Below are 23,613 nucleotides of genomic sequence, written 5' to 3' on the forward strand. Positions count from 1 at the left end.
TGTTACCATCGATCCTAGACGCAGAGTTCGGGACCCCCCTACCCGAGATCCGCCGGTTTTGACACCTACAGCGCCAGCGCGACGAGGACGCGGCGACGGCCCGTCATGGCCGCGCGCGGTGGGGCGGTGGCGCGCGCGGGGTTAGGTGGAGGCGGGGGGAGGTGGTTTAGCTGGGGGAAGTGGGGTGGTGAAGTGATGGAATGGGCAAAGGTGGCAGGGGGTCACATGGAGGGTTAACGCGAAACGAGAAGCTCGAGGCAGAGAGAGAAAGGGAGCATGTCGGACGGACTGGCGGTGGGCCCTCGTGGCCGCAGAGTCAAAACGATCACGTGCGCGTCGTGATGTTTGGTCCGTGCTAATTCTTTTGAATGTTTCATCCATGCAAATCGAATCAGTGGTAAAACTTGACATCCCCATGGTGGCAGCGATTTAGAGCATCGCCACCCCCCAACACGCCTCCCAAGGCATCTTTTTTGTTGTCGGTGAAAATAACGCCTAGCCGCGCCCGAGGAGCCAAAATTTCGCCGGTTTGGGCCGAAACTGGCGATGGCAGACCTAGGCTAAACCCAGCGCGCTGGGGGCTGACCGGGGGAGACGGGGGAAAGAAAAATGGCGCTAAAACTTTCCACGCCAAATTCCCACCCTGTGGGCCCGCCGAGTTAGCGACTAGGCTTCGTCCTCCTCCTTGTCCTCATCCCCTCGCCTCGTCTCCCGCGCGATTCAATGCCAAGGCTGCCACCGGTCAGCCTTCCATTGATATACAGACGGCACTGTGATGGCGAGCCGCACGTCCCGCCCTTTGCCACCACTCATCCACACCGCTCCCGCCCTCTCGCCGCTATAAAAGCTGACCTCACCGCCACTCGCCGCACACTGCCATCTCTCTCGCCTTCTTTCTCACCCGCACAGCTCAAGCCCAATGTCGACCACCTTCCTCTCTCGCCCAAACAGCACTCGCCATGGCGGAGAGGTTCTCCGGTCACGGGGCGGCAGCAAACGACTTCGGTCGCCGCTGCCACATGAGTGGGAGGCGTGCCTGCTGCAGGAGGCCAACTACCCGACGCCGCCCGACATGCGCGTGCCCGGTGCATGGCGGCTGAGCGCAGGCGGCGTCCCTGTGCCTTCGTCGCCCTTCGGCGCGGAACGCGTCGCCAAGATCGCAGCAAACCGGGCGAACATGTCGGAGCAGGCGCGCCAGCAGCCGAAGTACGCGGCGGACAACCACGCGCTCTAGTCCGCGTACTTCGAGCGGCACCGCACCGAGCAGCTGGCATCCACCAACAGTGCCCCGGCGTCGGGGGCCGCCACAACGCGGAGGGCCGCCGTCAATGGTGGGGCGCGCCGGGACGGAGTCTCTCCGCTGTGCTCGCGCACATCGAGGGCGCTTATGAGCCGCCGCTCGAGTACCCGATGCCCTCCTTCTCTCGCGGTCGGGGAAGCTCCTGGACGCCGAGGCGCATGGACACGCCTTCCTTGTCGTCCTCGGGCTCCCGCTCCTCTGGGTCGGCGCCGGCAGGACTCCTCCCCGTCAAGCTCGAGCCGCATGAGACGTCGCTCGGTCGGCGCACCAGCGGCGGCATCTTTATCAACAAGGGTGGCCGCGCCCCTTCCCCTCCCCGCGGCCATTCCTGCCTTGTCAAGCCAAAGCAGGAGCCGGCAGTGCTCCTCCCTGTGAAGAAGGAGCACGAGGCCATGGCCGCCGACCTCGTGAGCGGCCTCTTATGGTCGTGGCAGGACTACGTCGCGCAGGAGATGGAGCGCCAGCGCCGCGCTCTGGAAGAGATCACGGCGCGGCACCACGGCCACGACGAGGGCGGCGTTGTTGTGCTCTCCGACAGCGACGACGAGGTCGCTGCGCCAAGCCAGCGGAGGCGACCTAGAGCAGGGTTGCAGCAAGGACGCCCCAAAGGACGGGCCGCCGAGCGACGGCGACGAAGACGGCGACGATGACTACACCACCTTCTACAAACTCCTCGGCATGAACTAGGAGTAGTTTTTTTTATGTCTTTTATCTATGTAAAAATTTGCCAAATATCAATGAAAAACGCCTATATTTCATCCAAATTTACCGAATTTCGCCGAATTTGGGCTTTTAAAAAAGATCGCCCATGCCGGTGCGGTCGCGGCTGGGAATCATTCACCCCGCCCCACGCTCAAATTATCGCCGACGCCCTCAAGAGACGCTTTTTTCCACCTAAAAGCGTCCTTGGGGGGCCGAACGGCTTGAGATGCTCTCAACAGCCCACTTGTACCATCCTCTTTCCTCATGTGTGCAGCCACCAAATGGCCTCGCTGCAAATTCATTTGAATGCATAATGGCTCGTAAATTCCGTGGCTTTCTGTGTTGTGACTTGTCAGTTCTGCCTCCACAATTATCTTGTCGGCAGGGTCAAACTGCCAGTGTTCGGTCAAACCTTCTTACATGGGGTCGGGATAAAAAGTCATATAGAATAATGCAGGCCGGTCACCATCGCATTCCAAGCAATATGTTATATTGAGTTCTGGGTGCTCTGGTCATGGGGTGGGGATAGTATAGGAAGAACCAAGCTAGATATCGATCTACCGATCGTCGATCGGTATGCATGCGAAGCTATAGTTAGTTAGTTCGGCCAACTCGGCCGTCAATATGTTGGAGACGATCCTCATCGCGGTGAAAGCCATCGAGACGGCGGTGGTATTCGTCGCCAGATCGGGGAGGACGGCGAGCGAGATCAAGATCAAGTGCCAGAACCTCTCCGACCGTGTGAAAACCCTGGAAACAATCTTGTCCCACTACCGGAGGGCCAACCGCGACGGGCCGGCCATGGCCACCGCGCTGGATAGCCTCGGCGTTGCCCTCAGCGACGCGCTCAGGCTCGTCGAGTCCCACAAGAGCGCCGCCGTCGGCGATTTGTTTCCCAAATTCCGCAAGAGGGACCTCGACGAGCTCGTACACGCCGACCAGAAGATCGAAAGCTGCATCAGGGACCTCGAGCTCGCCCGCGAAGCTGATGGCCATCTTGCGAGAGCCGTGGCCCCAGCACCGCAGCGCATCACCATAAACAACTGCATCAACGTGATGGTCCTGGTCCAGTTCAATCGACTAGGAGGAGGAGCCCCAAGTAGCTCTGCTCCCTCCTCACTGCCAAGTCTTCCTCCTCTTAGGAAGGCGGCCGTGGTGCCACCCGCAGAGGCGAGGAGAACCCACAGGGAGCAGAAGAACCACCCAGTGCAGCCAACCACGGAGACGACAAGAGAAACCCACAGAGAGCACAAGAACCACCCAGTGCGGCCACCCACGGAGACGACAAAAGAAACCCACAGAGAGCACAGGAACCACCCAGTGCGGCCACCCACGGAGACAAGAGAAACCTACAGAGAGCACAAGAACCACCCAGTGCGGCCACCCATGGAGACGACAAGACAAACCCACAGAGAGCACAGGAACCACCCAGTGCGGGCAAGCCGCGACCTTCCCGATTCATCCCCGCAACGGCAACACCGTCCTCTTCGGGAGATGGTCGACGGTGGAACCTCGCATCACAACAACCCTGGAAGCACTCAAGCAACTGTAGCACGGGTACCACGTGCGCAATACCGTGGTGTACCGGCGCGCGCCGTCGATCGGCCGCCTCCCCGCGAATCCCCTCCCCGCTGGTAAGATCTCTCTTAAGGCCCTCTTTGATTAGTAGGATTTTCAAAACACCGGAATAGGAAAAACGTGGGATTAATTAGAGTGGCATGTCATCTTGAATCATACAGGATTGTATGAGTGTTTGATTGTGCATAGGAAAAGCGTAGGATTCTTTTAAAGAGGTTTGAGCGGATGAAAAAATTTCTATGAAATCTAGCGCAAATGAATCCTATGAAAAAATTCCTATGCTTTACAATCTTACGAATCAAACAACCCACATAGGAAAAGTTCGTAAGGATTAGAATCCTTCAAAATTCCTTTGAGAATCCTTTGAATCAAAGAAGCCCTAAATAGGCACGCATATCCGAAGTGTACACAACAGAGTAGTCTAATGTAGAATTGGAAGGATTTAGGTAGACACTTTGAATAAGTGGAATGAAATTCAGGAGTGTTGTGCTGACATTGAATTGAAAGATGAGAAGGATACTTTAATTTGGTCACTCATTGTTGATGGAAAATATTCTGTTAAATCTTCCTATAATCAATTGGTGATCAAGTCGTTTCAATTTTTCTTTCAAAATTCTATGGAAAGTAAAAATTCCTCCAAAAATTAAAGTTTTCTTATGGCTTGCTGTTAGGAACAATGTGCTTACTAATGACAATTTGAATAAAAGAGGTTGGAATGGAGATCCTAAATGTGTTGTCTGTGGAGCTAATGAGACAACTGATCATTTGTTCATGCGTTGGTTTGTATCTAAATTTCTTTGGAGTGTTTTGCAATGTAGTTTTGGTATAAACTCTGCACCCATTGATGTTAAAAGCCTTTTCACTACTTGGTTATCTCCTTTTGATAAGGGTAGACATAGGCAATTATGTGTGGGTATATATGGATTGATGTGGTCTATTTAGACTTGCATAAATGATATTTGCTTTGATCACCTGGTCCTTTTGGGGTTATGTATGAACTCTGGTACTTGATTGATGCTTGGTCTATTCTACAGATAAGCAGGGAAAAGTCAAAGGGAACTGAAGTGGGGGCAAGACTTCTAGAGCGGGTGGAAAGTGAGATCTACAGGGTGTCGAGAGGATGGAATCCTAGCATATTGCGCATAACAGGTTGCTGAAGATGACGTCCTCTGTGACTATTGATGTTTCTCTCGCCCTGATAGCCCTCTTTGGAGTAGTTCGGTTATTTGCCCAGTTTATGTTATTTACTTTATCTTTTGCATGGCGAGCATCGTTTATGTCAACTTTGTAATATGCACCTATTTTTGACACTCTCTAGTTTACCTTTATGGGTGTAGTAGCAGTTGGTTCTAGAGTGTAGTTTAGTGTTTCGGAGGTCCGTCTCCTTCACCATGCTAGCTCTGCTGATGGGGTGAGTTTGATGTTTGTAAGGACTACTATGGTTTTCATAATGAAAATCAGGCGGAAACCGTATGCATGTTGCCTACTTTTGGGGTCTTCCGTTTGCATGTTGCCTGCTTTTTTTAGTCACCTTTTGATCATCTGTGGGATTACAATCCAAAATCTGGTTTTATCCCAAGTTAAGAAGAAGTGACTGAAAAAAGGCTCACAACTCGATTTTCAGTTACAATGTTAAATGCCCAAGTAGAGAAACATACCAGCTCATAAACACCATGACCTTTTATTGCCTGTTAGGTTCCGAGATTAGACAGATTTCCACGGAAAAATAGCTCCGAAACATTTCCTAGGGTTTCGAGTAGCAAGGTGGCACATGGGCATTTTTTTCTGATCACTCGCGGTGTGACCCTAATTCCTCCATTTACCTGCTTGTTCTCCTTAATACGCTTTGGTTACTGAGCTTGGGGTGATAGGGGAGGGGGGCATGTGTCCTTTCCCACCCTTGGTACACACAGGAGGATGATGGTCAGCAAGAGCACATGGCGATGTATCACTTTCGTGATAAGTAAGCTTTGTTGATCGCGCATGGAGAAAAAAGGATGGCACTACTATCCCCGCACATGTATCGTCACTTACACAACTACACTCACACCCAAACTGGATGTTTAGAAATAGTTTGCTAAAGTCAGTTGCTAGGGGAAATGGTAGAAGGCGAGAATTAAACTAAGTACTAGAACAAACGAAAAATAAATACTAAACTAGCAAAGAAAATAAACTATGAGAGTTAATGTGATGTTTAGATGAGAACGTTGGCATCTAGGTACGGCCTCGTTCGGCTTCGGTGCTGACTGGAGTTAAGCTTTTCAGCTACTAGCACATACAGATGATGACGATGACATGTACCTAGGGTACGGTCATGGGCCTGACCTAGACACCCTACCCAAGGACACTGCCCCGGAGTCAAAGGCATTCACAGCACAAGAAGAGAAACCGACTGAGTTCATCAAAGGGTGCGATCCACTCGACCTTCAACCTCACTCGGATACCCCAATTCCATTCGACCAATATGAAGTCACTCGACGATACAAGAAACCACTCGGAGTACAGAAGACCTAAGGTCACTCAGGATGGCAACGGTCAGGCGTTCACTCTGTAGTATTAAAGATCATTTATATCTCTTTATTACTGGTGTTATCAGTAACGCCCTGTCTTAATGTACATTGAACCCCTTGTAATGTGCGTTGGCTGGGGTCCTGGCGCATTCTATATAAGCCACCCCCTCCACTGGCACAAGGGTTCGCACCCCCTGTAACTTCACGCATAATCCAGTCGACCAAGCCTCCGGGCACCGAGACGTAGTGTTCTTACTTCCTCCGAGAAGGGCCTGAACTCGTAAATCTTGCGTGCACAATCTCACCATAGCTAGGATCTTGCCTCCTCCTACATACCCCCTATTCTACTGTCAGACTTACTCCCACGACAGATGATTCAGTACCTTGCATTATAGGATATACCTGCAAACTACAGATGGCGGGTAGTCCCTCACATAACATTGTCTCTCAAGCGGCGCCATGTTAAGGCAACTTAATCGTCCCACTTCCCATTCCATACCAGCGGCGGTGACGGGAAGACATTAAGATCTCAAAAAACCAAACTGAAGGCAATAAGTTCTATGGACAACGTACTAGAATGATTGTTCTCGCCTCAAAATATCAATGGATGTCACCCGGAGGTCTCTCGGTTTGCACAGCTATCTATCAACTTCATGAGTGGCCTTGGGAGTTGAATGTCTCCAACTACACTGATGGATCAGACGTGTCCAATCACTAAATTACCGCAAGGATAAGTAATCAACATGAATAAAGACACACATAATATATGACTCATATTAAATAACTGCTTACTAGCACATCGACCTGTAGCCAACAATCACTCAAATAGCATCACATATAAAAGGGGTTCAAGAGTTGTCACAACCCATCACGAAGATGGGGAGGCAAAAACAAGTGGTGTAGATGGGCGGAATGGTGGCGATGGCATGGCAGCTGTGGCGACTACCCATGGTCGTGCCCCGGTGAGGGAGTCTCTCATAGTGATTTACGAACTTATGCCTACAAGTAATTGTAGACTCAAAGCAAACTAAGTGTCGAGAACTTGGAAACAAGTGTCATCATCGAGGCGTTGTCCAATAACTCGGCCTAGCTGGCCACCCCATGATGAACACGTATGGTTCTTAGGCGACATTGATCACGTACTCATTGTGAGCTTAGAGGTAGTACCTTCCTCGCTATCCCATGAGTTAGGCTTGATTTGTCCTCAACGGAAACCGACTCGAGGAGTCCAAGATGGATGTGGTTCGTGATTGAGCTTTTGTAATGTGAATATGATGCATGCCCAAGGCAATGCCCAGCATGATGATTTAATATTGCTGCCAACATTAGTGAGATTAGTACTGTTGTTCTCGCTAACTCAAATAAAAAGTAGTGTTTGTTATCCATTTGAAGAACTTTTGTGATATGGGCATTATTAATGAGTACAAGAAGATCATGTTGAAGCTTCTCGCTAGCTTCTTACCTCGGAGATGTTTCCTTCGTATGGGGATGGCATTGAGTTATCTATGTCCTTCATCCCTCATGATGCTATTGAGCATAACTTTGATTACTCTATAGGTTATCTTGCATCCATCTATGTTTACAGATTTCCCATGAAACACTGGAAAGAGCTCACCTTATCTAAGTTAGTTACTCCCTTCGAATCACTGGTTGTTGATCCAATATGTTTCCATCAAGCTGGCTTTTCGATTACTTACATCATATATCATGTGGAATGTATTCGCAAGATTTTGAGGAGGATTGGACACTGTCGCTTGAATAGATGGCTAAGGCTAGGAGGATAGATGGCACAGTATGTTGGCAAACGTAGAAGAACAAAAAAAACCGCCCTACGATCACCCAGGAACACTATGTCGATGCAAAAATGGTTTGGATTAGATTGTTACCAACTCCGGGTTGCAGCGAAAGAAGACGAGTCGGTGTAGATCGTACTTGGAGTCCCTCGAACCATAGATGAACGATCCCGCAAACCGCCCACGAACAGTCCCTCGAATGAAAGACCGAAAGCACGACCTCTCCACATATTGCAAATGTATGGTCTTCTCACAATCCGCCAGCGCTTCACTGTCTAGAGCTAATCATCACCGAAGAATTAGAGGGAGAAGATTAGAACCACACTGGGCTTCCAATTATGAGGATTAGAGGATCTAAGTCTAGCTCTAATTAGATCAACTAGAACTAGAACTAGAGAACAAGAGGATGTTCCAAAACTTGTGTGTTCAAAAGTGACCAAACCCTCTAGTATATATAGGTGTAGGGGAGAGGGAAGGGGGCACCACAAGGGGGAGCAAGCCTCCCACCTTGCGCCGTCCCTAGGGGGAGGAGGAGTCCCACCACTCGAATTCGGCCTCCCAAGTGGGAAAGGGGGCACCTTCTCCTATTAGGCCCTTATGGCCCAATTCTCCTTCCACCACTTGGCCTTATAAGTCCCCTTGATATTTAATTAAATACAAAAGCCTCCTAAAAATTATTAGAGCCTTTTATTATTAATTTAACATCTCCAAAAATATTTTCCACCGATATATTATTTATCAGTAATACCTGGTATTGCCCGACAAACTCTGAAACCCTTCCTGTGACCCCGAAACGCTTCCCGTTTCACTCAAAACTATTTTGAATATTAGTGAAAATATTTCACAAATATTTCCTCATCACTCCTATCCTACTAACACCCAGCAGACCGTGATTACCTTAAGCTTGTGACCCTGTAGGTTTAGTAAATAATAGACATAAACAAAACCCCTTTGTTCAATGACCGATAGCGAAACCGTGGACGTCCATTTCGATCCCTATGAGTACACGAATGAGATTCAAGTGAACCTTTGCTTATCATGTATTATTCCCTTTGCTTCGCGGTACTTTACAAAACCCGAGGTGAGATATATTGGTATCCTCTTGAGTCATACACATGCTCACTATACCGGTCTCCTCGTTACCGATTTTGTTCTTATTTCTCATTGACATTTTCCAGCATCCCCGTGACATAGTCACCTGTGTCTGGATAGATGATGATTGATGTCGTCACACCGAGAGGGCCCTAAGAATATCTCTCCATCGTCGGAGGAGCAAATTCCACTCTTGATCTATCTAGTCCCTTGTCAAACTTTTCGATGAACCTGTAAGTTGTCGTTATGATCACCGTGTTACAGATGACGTTTGAGCGACCCCAAAGTTGTATGGTAAGAAGTGACTATGATACTCTCATGGTCTAAAGAACTAAAACACACGTTAACACTCTGCATTATAATTATTGACTTCTGACGATAGTATCTCAAAGTATAACAAACAAGTTTGGGTCAATTCAATATGATGATTCTTCTAACGTCATACTCTCAATGTTGTTTTAGGACTATCATTACACTTAACGATATCCTAAGATCTAAGATCTGAAAACATGATCACTAGCAACACTTGAGCCAATCTTAGAGGTGAGACTAGGAATCTTATTTTACCGTTTATCATTCCACATGTGCATATGAGTTGTCCACTGAATCACATATTCCAGGATCATAGCAGTTATAGCATAGAATATACACACTTAATTATGAATACGGAAATATAATAATATAATATTATTGCCTCTAGGGCATATTTCCAGCATAGTACATCTTGAATATCAAGTTCTATGATGGAGGAGTGTCGCTAGCATGCATATGTTTGCTTAATTTCGAGTGTTACTTTTGACTACGAATTTCTTTATGCCACTAGTGTAAAATTGTTCATGAAGAACCAACACTAATAAAATGACTTTGCTAATGGATATTGACTCTCCTAACCAACGGAAAACTAGTTAAGTTAAGATTGGGCACGACACCACACTATATTTCAACAACCAAAAACATCCCTTCAAATGTTGACCTAGTTTATAGACGGTACTTTAAACCATCAATTATGTATAAACCTATTACCTCACAATAAAATAACTATATATACACTATAAAAACATATTCCACGATAAAACACGATATTTGAGTGGTTGTAATTATGTCTTTAGAGATATGCTTGACTGATAATTTTTTTAAATGTCTTATATTTTGAGTGGGCGGAAGTATGCAATTTTCAAATGAAGAAATATTATAATAAACAATTTAGTGTGCATCTCACATTGTTGAACGATAGGAGGAGGAATAATGCAACGCACACTTGATTGATTGTATGCCGAAGCATATATGCAGAATAAATTGGTTTGTCGTGATGTCAACCAAATCCTCATAACTAGAAAAGGATTAGGAGATATGGCTTGTTAGGAAAGACTAAAACATATCCTAATATACCGATTCTACATGTGATAACAACTGTGTTGAACCCCTCCTCCCTCCCCCTCGGAACACTGGACTGAGCTCACCATAGCTAAGTCAATTACTCCATGCGGATCACTGGTTGTTGTTTGCTAATTCTTGAGCTTGCGCTGGTTTTTCCCTTGAAGAGGAAAGGGTGATGCAGCAAAGTAGAGATAAGTATCTCCCTCAGTTTGAGAACCAAGGTATCAATCCAGTAGGAGACAACGCACAAATCACCAATACCTGCACAAACAATCAAATAACTTGCACCCAACGCGATAAAGGGGTTGTCAATCCCTTCACGGTTACTTGCAAACATGAGATCCGATACAGATAGATGAAAGTAAACAAACAATAAAGTAAATATTTTGGGAATTTTTGGTTTATGGAATGGAAAGTAAAAGATTGCAAAATAGTAGATCGGAAACTTATATGATGGAAAATAGACCCCGGGGCCATAGGTTTCACTAGAGTCTTCCATCATATAAGTTTCCGATCTACAATTTTAGTTTCTGATTTACTTCCTTTGCAATCTTTTACTTTCCGTTCTATAAACCAAAAATAACAAAAATATTTACTTTACCGTTTATCTATCTCTACCAGATCTCACTTTTGCAAGTAACTGTGAAGGGATTGACAACCCCTTTATCGCGTTGGGTGCAAGTTGTTGATTGTTTGTGCAGGTATTCGGTGACTTTTTCGTTGTCTCCTACTGGACTGATACCTTGGTTCTCAAACTGAGGGAAATACTTACTCTACTTTGTTGTGTCACCCTTTCCTCTTCAAGTGAAAAACCAATGCAAGATCAAGAAGTAGTAGGAAGAATTTCTGGTGCTGTTGCTAGGGAGATCTACGCCAAGTCAAGACATACCAAGTACCCATCATAAACTCTCATCTCTTGCATTACATTATTCGCCATTCGCCTCCCATTTTCTTCTCCCCCACTTCTAAAATGATTTTCGAGATTTGCCTTTTCTTCGCGCATCTTCCATTCATCTTCTTCGCTTGCTTTTTGTGTGCTCGTGTGTTGGATTGCTTGCTTTGTCACGATAACTCAAGAGAATACCAAATTGTGTGACTTTTCCAATACCAAAAACAATGATTTTATTAGTACTTCGATTGCTCCCGCTACTAATGTGGAATCGTGTGAAATTAATGCGGCTTTGCTGAATGTTGTTATGAAAGATCAATTTTCCGGCCTTCCTAGTGAAGATGCCGCATCCCATCTAAACAATTTCGTTGATTTGTGTGATATGCAAAAGAAAAAAGATGGGATAATGATATTGTTAAATTGAAGCTATTTCCGTTCTTACTTCGAGATCGTGCTAAAACTTCGTTTTCATCTTTGGCTAAAAATAGTATTGATTCATGGAATAAGTGTAAAGATGCTTTTATTTCCAAGTATTTTCCTCCCACTAAGATCATCTACCTTAGGAACGATATTACGAATTTTAAGAAACTTGATCATGAACATGTTGCACAATCTTGGCAGAGGATGAAATTCATGATACGAAATTGCCCTACATATGGTTTGAATTTGTGGATGATCATACAATTTTTTTATGCAAGATTGAATTTTTCTTCTAGAAATCTTTTAGATTCAGCCGCGGGAGGTACTTTCATGGAAATCACTTTAGGAGAAGCTACTAAACTTCTAGATAATATTATGGTTAAATATTCTCAATGGCATACCGAAAGATCTTCCACTAGTAAAAGGTGCATGCAATTGAAGAGATTAATGTTTTGAGTGGAAAGATGGACAAGCTTATGAAATTATTTGCTAGCAAGAGTGCTCCTATTGATCCTAATGATATGCCTTTGTCTACTTTGATTGAGAATAATAATGAATCTATGGATGTGAATTTTTTTGGTAGGAACAATTTTGGTAATAACGCGTATAGAGATAATTTTAATCCTAGGCCGTTCCCTAGTAATTCCTTTAATAATTATGTTAATTCCTACAACAATTCTTATGGAAATTATAATAAGATTCCCTCTGATTTTAAGAATAGTGTTAAAGAACTTATGAGTACGCAAAAGAATTTCAATGCTTTGATTAAACAAAAACAGCTCAAGATTGATGATTTGGCTAGGAACTTGGATAGAATTTCTCTTCATGTTGATTCTTTGAAACTTATATCTATTCCACCCAAGCATGATATCAATGAGTCTCTCAAAGCTATGAGAATTTCCATCGATGAGTGCAAGGAACGAACCGCTAAGATGCGTGCTAAAAAAGATTGGTTTGTAAGAACGTGTTCTTCTAGTTTCCGTGAAAATAATGATGAAGATATTAAAGTGATTGATGTGACTCCTATTGAATCTTTGTTTTCCAATGTAAATATTGATAAATATGGGACTAGATATGACTCAAATTTAGTTAAAAGGCGTCCCAATGATTCGGAGTTTTTAGATCTTGATGCAAAAATTGATAAAAGTGGGATTGGAGAGGTCAAAACTTTAAGTAGCAATGAACCCACACTTTTGGATTTCAAAGAATTTAATTATGATAATTGTTCTATAATAGATTGTATTTCCTTGTTGCAATCCATCTTGAATTCCCCTCATGCTTATAATCAAAACAAAGCTTTTACTAAACATATCTTTGATGCTACGATGCAATCTTTTGAAGAAAAGCTTGAATTGGAAGTTTCTATCCCTAGAAAACTTTATGATGAGTGGGAAACGACTATTAATATTAAGATTAAAGACTATGTGTGCCATGATTTGTGTGATTTTGGTGCTAGCGTTTCCATGATTCCAAAAACTCTATGTGATATGCTAGGTTTCCAAGAATTTGACGATTGTTCTTTAAATTTGCATGTTGCGGATTCCACTATTAAGAAGCCTATGGGAAGGATTAATGATGTTCTTATTGTTGCAAAGAGGAATTATGTGCCCATAGATTTCATTGTTCTTGATATAGATTGCAATCCTACGTGTCCTATAATTCTTGGTAGACCTTTCCTTAGAACGATTGGTGCAATTATTGATATGAAAGAAGGAAACATTAGATTTCAACTCCCGTTAAGGAAAGGTATGGAACACTATCCAAGAAATAAAATTAAATTGCCTTATGAATCTATTATGAGAGCCACTTATGGATTGCATGCCAAAGATGATAATATTTAGATATATTCGTGTTCCATGCCTAGCTAAGGGCGTTAAACAATAGCGCTTGTTGGGAGGAAACCCAATTTTATTTTTTTTGCTTTTTAGGTTCTGTTTGCAATAAATATTTCATCTAGACTCTGGTTAGATATAGTTTTGTGTTTTAATTAGTGTTTGTGCCAAGTAAGACCTTTGGGATAACTTACGGTGATAGTTGATTTGATCTAGCTGAAAAACAGAACCTTTTGCGCTCAGTCCCAGAATTGTTAAAAATCATAGAAGCGTGATAAAATACTGATTATTTTTGCAGAAGATTAATATACAAATTGCTTAGGTTGTCCTAATTTTTCAGAATTTTTGGAGTTACAGAAGTATTCGAAATATCCAGATTGCTACAGACTGTTCTGTTTTTGATAGATTCTATTTTTTATGTGTTGTTTGCTTATTTTGATGAATCTATGGCTAGTATCGGGGGGTATGAACCATGGAAAAGTTGGAATATAGTAGATATTACACCAATATAAATAAAGAATTAGTTCACAACAGTACCTAAAGTGGTGATTTATTTTCTTATACTAACGGAGCTTATGAGATTTTCTGTTGAGTTTTGTGTTGTGAAGTTTTCAAGTTTTGGGTAAGGATTTGATGGACTATGGAATAAGGAGTGGCAAGAGCCTAAGCTTGGGGATACCCCGGAAGGCATGCCCTCTTTCGTCTTCGTCTATCGGTAACTTTACTTGAGGCTATATTTTTATTCACCACATGCTATGTGTTTTGCTTGGAGCGTCTTGTATGATTTGACTTTTGCTTTTTAGTTTGCCACAATCATCCTTGTTGTACACACCTTTTGAGAGAGACACGCATGAATCATGATTTATTAGAATACTCTATGTGCTTCACTTATATCTTTTGAGCTAGGCAATATTGCTCTAGTGCTTCACTTATATCTTTATAGAGCACAGTGGTGGTTTTATTTTATAGAAATTGATGAAAACTCTCGTACTTCACTTATATTGTTTTGAGATTCTCTAATCAGCGTGGTAATTTGCTTTGGTTATAAATTTAGTCCTAATATGATAGGCATCCAAGAGGGATATAATAAAAACTTTCATATAAAGTGCATTGAATACTATGAGAAGTTTGATTCTTTATGATTGTTTTGAGATATGAAGATGGTGATATTAGAGTCATGCTAGTAAGTAATTGTGAAATTGAGAAATACTTGTGTTAAATTTTGTGATTCCAGTAGCATGCACGTATGGTGAACCGTTATGTGATGAAGTCAGAGCATGATTTATTTATTGATTGTCTTCCTGATGAGTGGCGGTCGGGGACGAGCGATGGTCTTTTCCTACGAATCTATCCCCCTAGGAGCATGCGCGTAGTGCTTCGTTTCAATAACTAATAGATTTTTGCAATAAGTATGTGAGTTCTTTATGACTAATGTTGAGTCCACGGATTATACACACTCTCACCCTTCCACCATTGCTAGCCTCTCTAGTGTCGCGCAAGTTTCGCCGGTACCATAAACCCACCATATACCTTCCTCAAAACAGCCACCATACCTACCTTTTATGGCATTTCCATAGCCATTCCGAGATATATTGCCAAGCAACTTTCCACCGTTCCGTTTATTATGACACGCTCCATCATTTTCATATTGCTTTGCATGATCATGTAGTTGACATTGTATTTGTGGCAAAGCCACCCTTCATAATTCTTTCATACATGTCACTCTTGATTCATTGCACATCCCAGTACACCGCCGGAGGCATTCGTATAGAGTAGTATTTTGTTCTAAGTATTGAGTTGTAATTCTTGAGATGTAAGTAAATAATAGTGTGATGATCTTCATTATTAGAGCATTGTCCCATGTGAGGAAAGGATGATGGAGACTATGATTACCCCACAAGTCGGGATGAGACTCCGGACGAAAAATTAAAAAATAAAAAAAGAGGCCAACAAAATGAGAGAAGGCCCAAATAAAATAAAAAAAATGAGAGAAAAGAGAGAAGGGGCAATGCTACTATCCTTTTACCACACTTGTGCTTCAAAATAGCACCATGATCTTCATGATAGAGAGTCTCCTATATTGTCACTTTCACATACTAGTGGTAATTTTTTATTATAGAACTTGGCTTGTATATTCCAATGATGGGCTTCCTCAAATTACCCTAGGTCTTCATGAGCAAGCAAGTTGGATGCACACCCACTAAGTTTCTTTTTGATCTTTCATAAAGTTATAGCTCTAGTGCATCCGTTGCATGGCAATCCCTGCTCACTCACATTGATATCTATTGATGGGAATCTCCATAGCCTGTTGATACGCCTAGTTGATGTGAGACTATCTCCTCCTTTTTGTCTTCTCCACAACCACCTTCTATTCCACCTATAGTACTATGTCCATGGCTCACGCTCATGTATTGTGTGAAAGTTGAAAAAGTTTGAGAACATCAAAAGTATGAAACAATTGCTTGGCTTGTAATCGGGGTTGTGCATGATTTAAATATTTTGTGTGATGAAGATGGAGTATAGCCAATCTATATGATTTTGTAGAGATAAGCTTTCTTTGGCCATGTTATTTGAGAAGACATAATTGCCTTGTTAGTATGCTTGAAGTATTATTGTTTTTATGTCAATGTTAAACTTTTGTTTTGAATCATACGGATCTGAACATTCATGCCACAATAAAGAAAATTACATGGATAAATATGTTACGTAGCATTCCACATCAAAAATTATGTTTTTATCATTTACGTACTCAAGGACGAGCAGGAATTAAGCTTGGGGATGCTTGATACGTCTCCAACGTATCTATAATTTTTGATTGTTCCATGCTATTATATTATCTGTTTTGGATGTTTTATATGCATTAATATGCTATTTTATATTATTTTTGGGACTAACCTATTAACCTAGAGCCAGTTTCTGTTTTTCCTTGTTTTCGAGTTTCGAAGAAAAGGAATACCAAACGGAGTCCAAACGGAATGGAACTTACGCGATGATTTTTCTTGGACCAAAAGACATCCAGAGGACTTGGAGTGCAAGTCAGAGAAGCCACGAGGCGGCCACAAGTATGGAGGGCGAGCCCAGGGGGTAGGGCGCGCCCCCACCCTTGTGGGCCCCTCGTGACTCCACCGACCTAGTTTCTTCGCCTATATATTCTCATATATCCCAAAACCAACAGAGAGAGCCACGAAAACACTTTTCCACCACCACAACCTTCTGTACCCATGAGATCCCATCTAGGGGCCTTTTCCGGTGTCCTTCCTGAGGGGGATTCGATCACGGAGGGCTTCTACATCAACACCATTGCTCTTCTGATGAAGCGTGAGTAGTTTACCACAAACCTACGGTCCAGAGCTAGTAGCTAGATGGCTTCTTCTCTCTCTTTGATTCTCAATACCATGTTCTCCTCGATGTTCTTGGAGATCTATTCGATGTAATACTTTTTTGCGGTGTGTTTGCCGAGATTCGATGAATTGTGGATTTATGATCAGCTTATCTATGAATATTATTTGAATCTTCTCTGAATTCTTATATGCATGACTTGATATCTTTGCAAGTCTCTTTGAACTATCGATTTGGTTTGGCCAACTAGATTGGTTTTTCTTGCAATGGGAGAAGTGCTTAGCATCTTGCGGTGTCCTTTCCAACTGACAGTAGGGGCAGCAAGGCACATATTGTATTGTTGCCATCGAGGATAAAAAGATGGGGTTTACATCATATTGCTTGAGTTTATTCCACTACATCATGTCATCTTACTTAATGTGTTACTCTGTTCTTCATGAACTTAATACTCTAGATGCAGGTAGGAGTCGGTCCATGTGTGGAGTAATAGTACTAGATGCAGGCAGGAGTCGGTCTACTTGACATAGACGTGATGCCTATATTCATGATCATAGCCTTAGATATCGTCATAAATTTGCACTTTTCTATCAATTGTTCGGCAGTAATTTGTTCACCCACCGTAATATTTTCTATCTTGAGAGAAGCCTCTAGTGAAACATATGGCCCCCGGGTCTATTTTCCATCATATAAGTTTCCGATCTACAGTTTTAGTTTTCGATTTACTTCCTTTGCAATTTTTTACTTTCCATTCTATAAACCAAAAATACCAAAAATAGTTACTTTACCGTTTATCTATCTCTATCAGATCTCACTTTTGCAAGTAACCATGAAGGGATTGACAACCCCTTTATTGTGTTGGGTGCAAGTTGTTGATTGTTTATGCAGGTATTCGATGACTTGTTCGTTGTCTCCTACTGGATTGATACCTTGGTTCTCAAACTGAGAGAAATACTTACTCTACTTTGATGCATCACCCTTCCTCTTCAAGGGAAAAGCTAACGCAAGCTCAAGAAGTAGCAGTAAGAATTTCTGGTGCCGTTGCCGGGGAGATCTACGCCAAGTCAAGTCATACGAAGTACCCATCATAAATTCTCATCTCTTGCATTACATTATTCGTCATTCACCTCTCATTTTCCTCTCCCCCACTTCTAAAATGATTTTCGAGAAGATTTTCCTTTTCTTAACCCCTCTTCCGTTTGTCTTCTTCGCTTGCTTTTTGTGTGCTCGTGTGCTGGATTGCTTGCTTTGTCACGATGACTCAAGAGAATACCAAATTGTGTGACTTTTCCAATACCAACAACAATGATTTTATTAGTACTCCGATTGCTCCCGCTCCTAATGCGGAATCTTGTGAAATTAATGCTGCTTTGCTGAATCTTGTTATGAAAGATCAATTTTCCTGCGTTCTTAGTGAAGATGTCGCATCCCATCAAAACAATTTCGTCGATTTGTGTGATATGCAAAAGAAAAAAGATGTGGATAATGATATTGTTAAATTGAAGCTATTTCTGTTCTCACTTCGAGATCGTGCTAAAACTTGGTTTTCATCTTTGCCTAAAAATAGTATTGATTCATCGAATAAGTGTATAGATGCTTTTATTTCCAAGTATTTTCCTCCCGCTAACACTACTGCAGGATGGTCCAAACGTGACACTACGATCAGACACCCTTCGACGAAACTGTGTGCGATGCCATAATCGCAAACGGTGGTGTAAAAACCGTCAAAAAAGGTGCAAAACATTTGCGATGACGGATGCATCAAACACGGTTCAGATTTTAGTTGCGTGTGCGATGCAGGGCATATGGTTCAGTTCAATTAACTGCTTGGGATGAGGAGGAACAAAAGAAACGGGCAGCCAGATGAAGGCGTGTGCGATATACAACATACGGTTCACTAGGATGAACTGTCTGTGATTAGTCAACACAATGGAAACGGTTCAACTGAACAACATGTGTGTGATACCCGGCAAATAGGTCCGTAATCAGAAATGTGTGCGAAGACCAATAATAACAGAGATGATTGCTGCTAATAAGCCGTGTGATTTGCTCTGTCTACAGTAGAATAACATGTATATATATAACTAAAATAAACATCCAATTACATAAGTGACTATACAGATCATTCGCACACACCTTAATAAATAATTGCATGCATTCTAAAGTAGGAGAAGCGATTTTCTAGTCATCTACTTCTTGTGACGCTCCCGTCACTGCTCTGTAGCTCGATCCCTCATATGGGGCGGGAAGAGGACACTTCCTCATGTCAACGATCCGCCTATACATCTCGTAGCTTGTGTACGCGTCCATGGCCGCGTACTTGACATGTTGTTCATCCAGTCTCTCATGCCACACACTGTGCCAGGCGTTCTTGTCCTTATTACTCTCATTCTTCATCTTCATGTAGTAGGGGTCGATGATGGCCGAGGCGAGGTCAACCAGGGAGTTAAGTTTGTTTTTGTCGCTACCCCAGACCTTGTAGTGGTGCTGGATGTTGACAAGATTCGGGCATTTCAAGTCTGAAACCTTGAGCGCTTTTAGATCGTTGGTGGTGTCCACCGTAGTGAAACTGTAGTCGGAGCTGTTGATAAACCTGGAGAAATGGTCACAAGGCCTTGTGGCAAGGTGGTAGTGGTAGACAAGGACATCATGTCGCACGCACAACTGGGTGACGACAACCTTCTGATCGTGCCCGGCACGACCGATGGTGTACTCGAGGTCGAAGCCGACCACTCGGTACTTGTTCTCGGCAAGGAACTGCTCCATAGTTTGGATGGAGCTCTCCACCGAGACCGGATCGTTCGTGTACACCACTGAGAGGGCCTTCCCCCTCACGTGGGTGTCCACTACATGATGCGTGGTGAACTTCCTGCCGTTGTCGTCGTCGACCGCTGGGAGCGCCATTGGAGCCACGGGGAGCGCCATTGGAACGGCTGGATGACCTCTGTGTATGTGTCGTCGTGTGTCTTCTTATTGTGTCGTGTGACGCGATAGATATAAGGTAAATGGCCGCAGGAATAAATGGGGGCCGGGCGGCCTGGATTCTCTGCGCGTCCGCATGGTAGTTTTTGCAGCGGTTAACTGCATCGTCCCGCCGCGCCCGGCGTAACCGCATGCACACGAACGTGCGTGATCGTGTGCCAGCCCCAAACACTGGCAGCGCGCGTGGAGGGACGAGGGCAGAGCACCCCGAGGGACGCGAGAGCAGAGCGCACGCGGCGGGACGCGAGCAGAGCGCGCCGCGGCCGCCTGAACCGCAAGCAACCACACGCAGTCGCATACAAGCCGGCCGACAGTTGCGATGCTGCGTAGAGAGCGGCCATGTGCTACCACCTCCGTCTAGTCTATAGTCCACTTTATATTATGTGCCATACTTTGCCCTCAAATGTAATCCACAAAATGTTAATGCATGTTATGAAAATTATATAATTGGAAACTACGTTCAAATACGAATCCAACTATATAATCTTTGGCGACATACATTCATATTTTATTAGTTAAGTCATACTTATAAACCAGGACGGGGGTATAGTAGGTAATTTAATCGCAAACATTTTTTTATTAACCATGTGTGTACGTGGCCTTTCGTCCTCTTCTCGCACGTCTTGTCACCCCGATGCAGCAGACGGCTTACAGCGCAAGCTTGCGCAGCGCTCGGGGGCGTTCTTTTGGCAAAACGGTGGCGCCAATGAATCGTCGGTGAGCCCGTTCCCGCGCAAGCTTCCCGCCCGACTCAGTGAAATCCCCCAAAATCCCAATACTTACCGGCCTGCTATAAAAACCCTCACGGCCGGCGAGTCCTGCGTCGCATTTTCCCCTCCCTCCCTGTAGCTTATCTCGTCTGCTTCTCCCACAAACGCCAATGGCACCGGTCCGTCATCGTCGCTTAGCCACTCCGCCATCATCAGAGGACAGCTCCAGCTGGGAGGCTACACCGCGGCGGCGGCGTAGTCCCCGGTGTAGTGTAGTGCGCGTGGCGTCCCTGTTGGGTGTGCGCGGAAAACCCACCACACACTCCGTCGCCGATGGCCGTAGGCAACTGTTGCCGGCCGTCGTTGCCGCCACACCACCGTCGAAAGCTAGGGCCATCGTCCGCTCCACCGCCATGGCCCGAAGGCGGGAGGTGGCCATCGTGGCCGCCACCCCACTGCCGGCCACCGTGGCCATCACCCGCTGAGCCACCACGGCCCGAAGGCGGGAGGTGGTGGTCGTGGCCGCCACCCCATCATCGGCCGCCGTGGCCGCCAGCCCACCGTCGACCGCCGGGGTCAACACCCTCTCCGCCACCACCGCCCGAAGGCAGGAGGTGGAGGTGGATGCCCGCACATGCGTTAGCGACCTTGTGCGCTACACCGAGTTCCTGCGGGAGGAGGACGAACGCCTCGTCGAGCACGCAAAGAGCCTTACTGCTGCTGTGGCCGCGGCACACGCCGCCTCAGAGGCGAGCAATCAGGAGATCTACGAGGAGAACCACCGCTTTGAGAGGGGTCATCTGGAGCGGCAGAGGGCGTTCGAGGTGAGCGTCGCTGAAGCTGAAACAATGACAGGCACCGTATTGCGGTTGCCCAGCTCGTTGGTAGGCTCCTCCTCCTCCGCCTCTTGCTGAGCGCGCTCGGCAGAGGAGAGGCAGCAGGAAGTAGTACAAAGCCCCTCCGCAGTATTAGTAGTATCTAGGGGCTATTTTGTTCAGTTCATCTAACTATAGATGTGGTGGAACTGTATAACATACTTAAAATTAGCTAGTATATATAGTTGAACTAGCTATTTCAGTATGTGGTTGGCAACAATTGGGGAAAAGTTTGGTCGGTTCAGCTGTCGAGTTGAACTGTTTGTATAAATTAAGAATGACTTCTTAATCTATGAATGACATATATGCTTAATTACTGAAATTTAGTTGCAAAAATTAGATACTGCTAGTGATTTTTAGCTTCATATTTTGACAAATCGCAGTGTTACAAGGTTGATAAATGGCAATGTTACTAGATCAACAAATGCCAATCTTTCCAGTTTGACAAATGGCAACATACCCAATATGACAGATGCAAATCTTACCAAATTGTTTGTAAGTGGTTGCCCACGGGTGTCGGGGGAAATCGACACCTATGGAATCACTGGGTTCCCTTCTACTGTTGGCGGGCGCGGGGTTATGCAAAGAGCGGGTCTGACAGGAAGCACACAGATCGTTTACCCAGGTTCGGGCCGCGGAGATGCGTAATACCCTAGTCCTGCTTTGGTGGATGTATTTGAGTGTTCTTGTGTTCTTGATCTAGCTACAGGGTGTGACTTGCCCAAAGGATCTGAATCCTCCTCCTGGTCGCCTCGGGCCTCCTTTTATAGACAAAAGGGGTTGCCACAGTGGCACACATGAGGTGGAAAGGTGTACAATGGATGAGTCTATCCTCTGGCACCGTCGGACAAACGCATTTAATGTGTTGCCGACGTGCCCCTCTTGCTTTATCGGGGACGGCAAGGAAGCACGTCCAAGCTGTCGCCGCCTTGCCTGGCTTCGACACGCGTCTGAGCTGACGAGGTGTCGTGGCGCCACGTTGGCTGGTTGCTGGGCTGGCGCGGTGGTGGAGCCTTCACGAAGATCTGCATGCCACCACGCAGGTGCTTGCTGGGTCGGTGTAGAGGCCGCCCGTCGCCACGCACGTGCCTGCTCAGCTGGTTGAGCTGGCAGCTGCATGGGGACGGCGGCAGTGCCTTGGCACGCGTGGGCCTGGCTGCGGCCCCGTAAGCGTCCTCGGCAAGGGCCTTGACGGGGCCCCGGCAAGGGTCTTGGCGCGGCACCGCGGTCGTCCCCGGCAAGGGTCTTGCCGGGGGTCTCGTGGATCTCCTCGGCAAGGATCTCGTCGAGGGTCGCCGTCTTCTGGTCCTCATCTAATCTTGTGTGTTTATGATCTTGACAAAGATGTGCATACCATCACAGAGGTGCCTCCCGAACCTTGGTTCCTATGTGGTTTGTTGGTGGTGTTGGAACCCGTGGGATCAAGGGTGGCACACTCTGCTGGCGTTGGGCAAGTTGCCCCGGCAAGGCTCTTGCCGGGGCCGCGGAGGCCGCCCCGGCAAGGGTCTTGCCGGGGGAGTCCGCCTCGCCCCCTTGCTCTTCGTATCTCTTGGTCTTGGCGTTGCTCTGGTCGCCTTGTGCTCCGGCTCCCCTCTTCTGCCCTGCTTGGTGTGGCCGTGGGCGCGGCTCCGACTGCCCCTGCACAAGTAAAGGGGTCAAAAGGAGAGCCCCTACTTTTGTACACCGACAGGAGCCCCCGTGCCTGGGCCACACATAAGTGTGACGCGTTGTTGGGCTAGGCCAAGAACGGTGCGCGGGCAGGTGCGGCGGATCTTTTTACCGTAGTAACTTCTCCATCCGCTGCGCTTCCACACGACCCATGTTGAACGCACGACGTGGAGGGTTGTGCAGACGTGGGGGTCATGCGTGGGGCGGTTTCTGCACGCATGCGTCACATGATGGTAAAGAGGCGGCTCGCGCCTTCCCCATAAAAAGAGGGAGACGCAAAGGCGCGGCTCATTTACTGAGTGGACCCGGGTCATGGTCTTCAAGGCCTCCGCGCCCCGCGATCACGGGGTGGGGAACGGTCGCCTCACCGTCCCCTCGATTCTGCTTGCTCGCCACGTGTCCCCCATGCAGGTGGCAGGCGGTGGAGGCGGGAAACCGGGCCGTCGCTGATTGGGGCAGCGGGTCGGTCTCGATTCCCTGCGCCCCAATGGCCGGATTGGACGAGTGGGGCGGCTGAGCCCCGACCCCGCCCCTTTATAAGAAGGGGAA

General features: G+C 45.8%; 1 protein-coding gene across 1 annotated transcript; it reads left to right on the forward strand.

Moving 5' to 3' along the window:
- The first annotated feature begins 2,471 nt into the window (after positions 1-2,471).
- On the forward strand, positions 2,472-5,080 carry LOC123168151 (uncharacterized). The gene is made up of 2 exons (XM_044586025.1): positions 2,472-3,636; positions 4,615-5,080. Coding segments are annotated over exons 1-2 (1,011 nt in total). The 5' UTR covers positions 2,472-2,626; the 3' UTR covers positions 4,616-5,080.
- The last annotated feature ends 18,533 nt before the right edge of the window (positions 5,081-23,613 follow it).

This window comes from Triticum aestivum, chromosome 7D (genome assembly GCF_018294505.1).
Source record: "Triticum aestivum cultivar Chinese Spring chromosome 7D, IWGSC CS RefSeq v2.1, whole genome shotgun sequence".
Classification (NCBI taxonomy): domain Eukaryota; kingdom Viridiplantae; phylum Streptophyta; class Magnoliopsida; order Poales; family Poaceae; genus Triticum; species Triticum aestivum.

What these genes read in the sequence shown, in the direction of transcription:
- LOC123168151 (XM_044586025.1), top strand. Translation starts at nt 2,627, where the DNA reads ATGTTGGAGACGATCCTCATCGCGGTGAAAGCCATCGAGACGGCGGTG.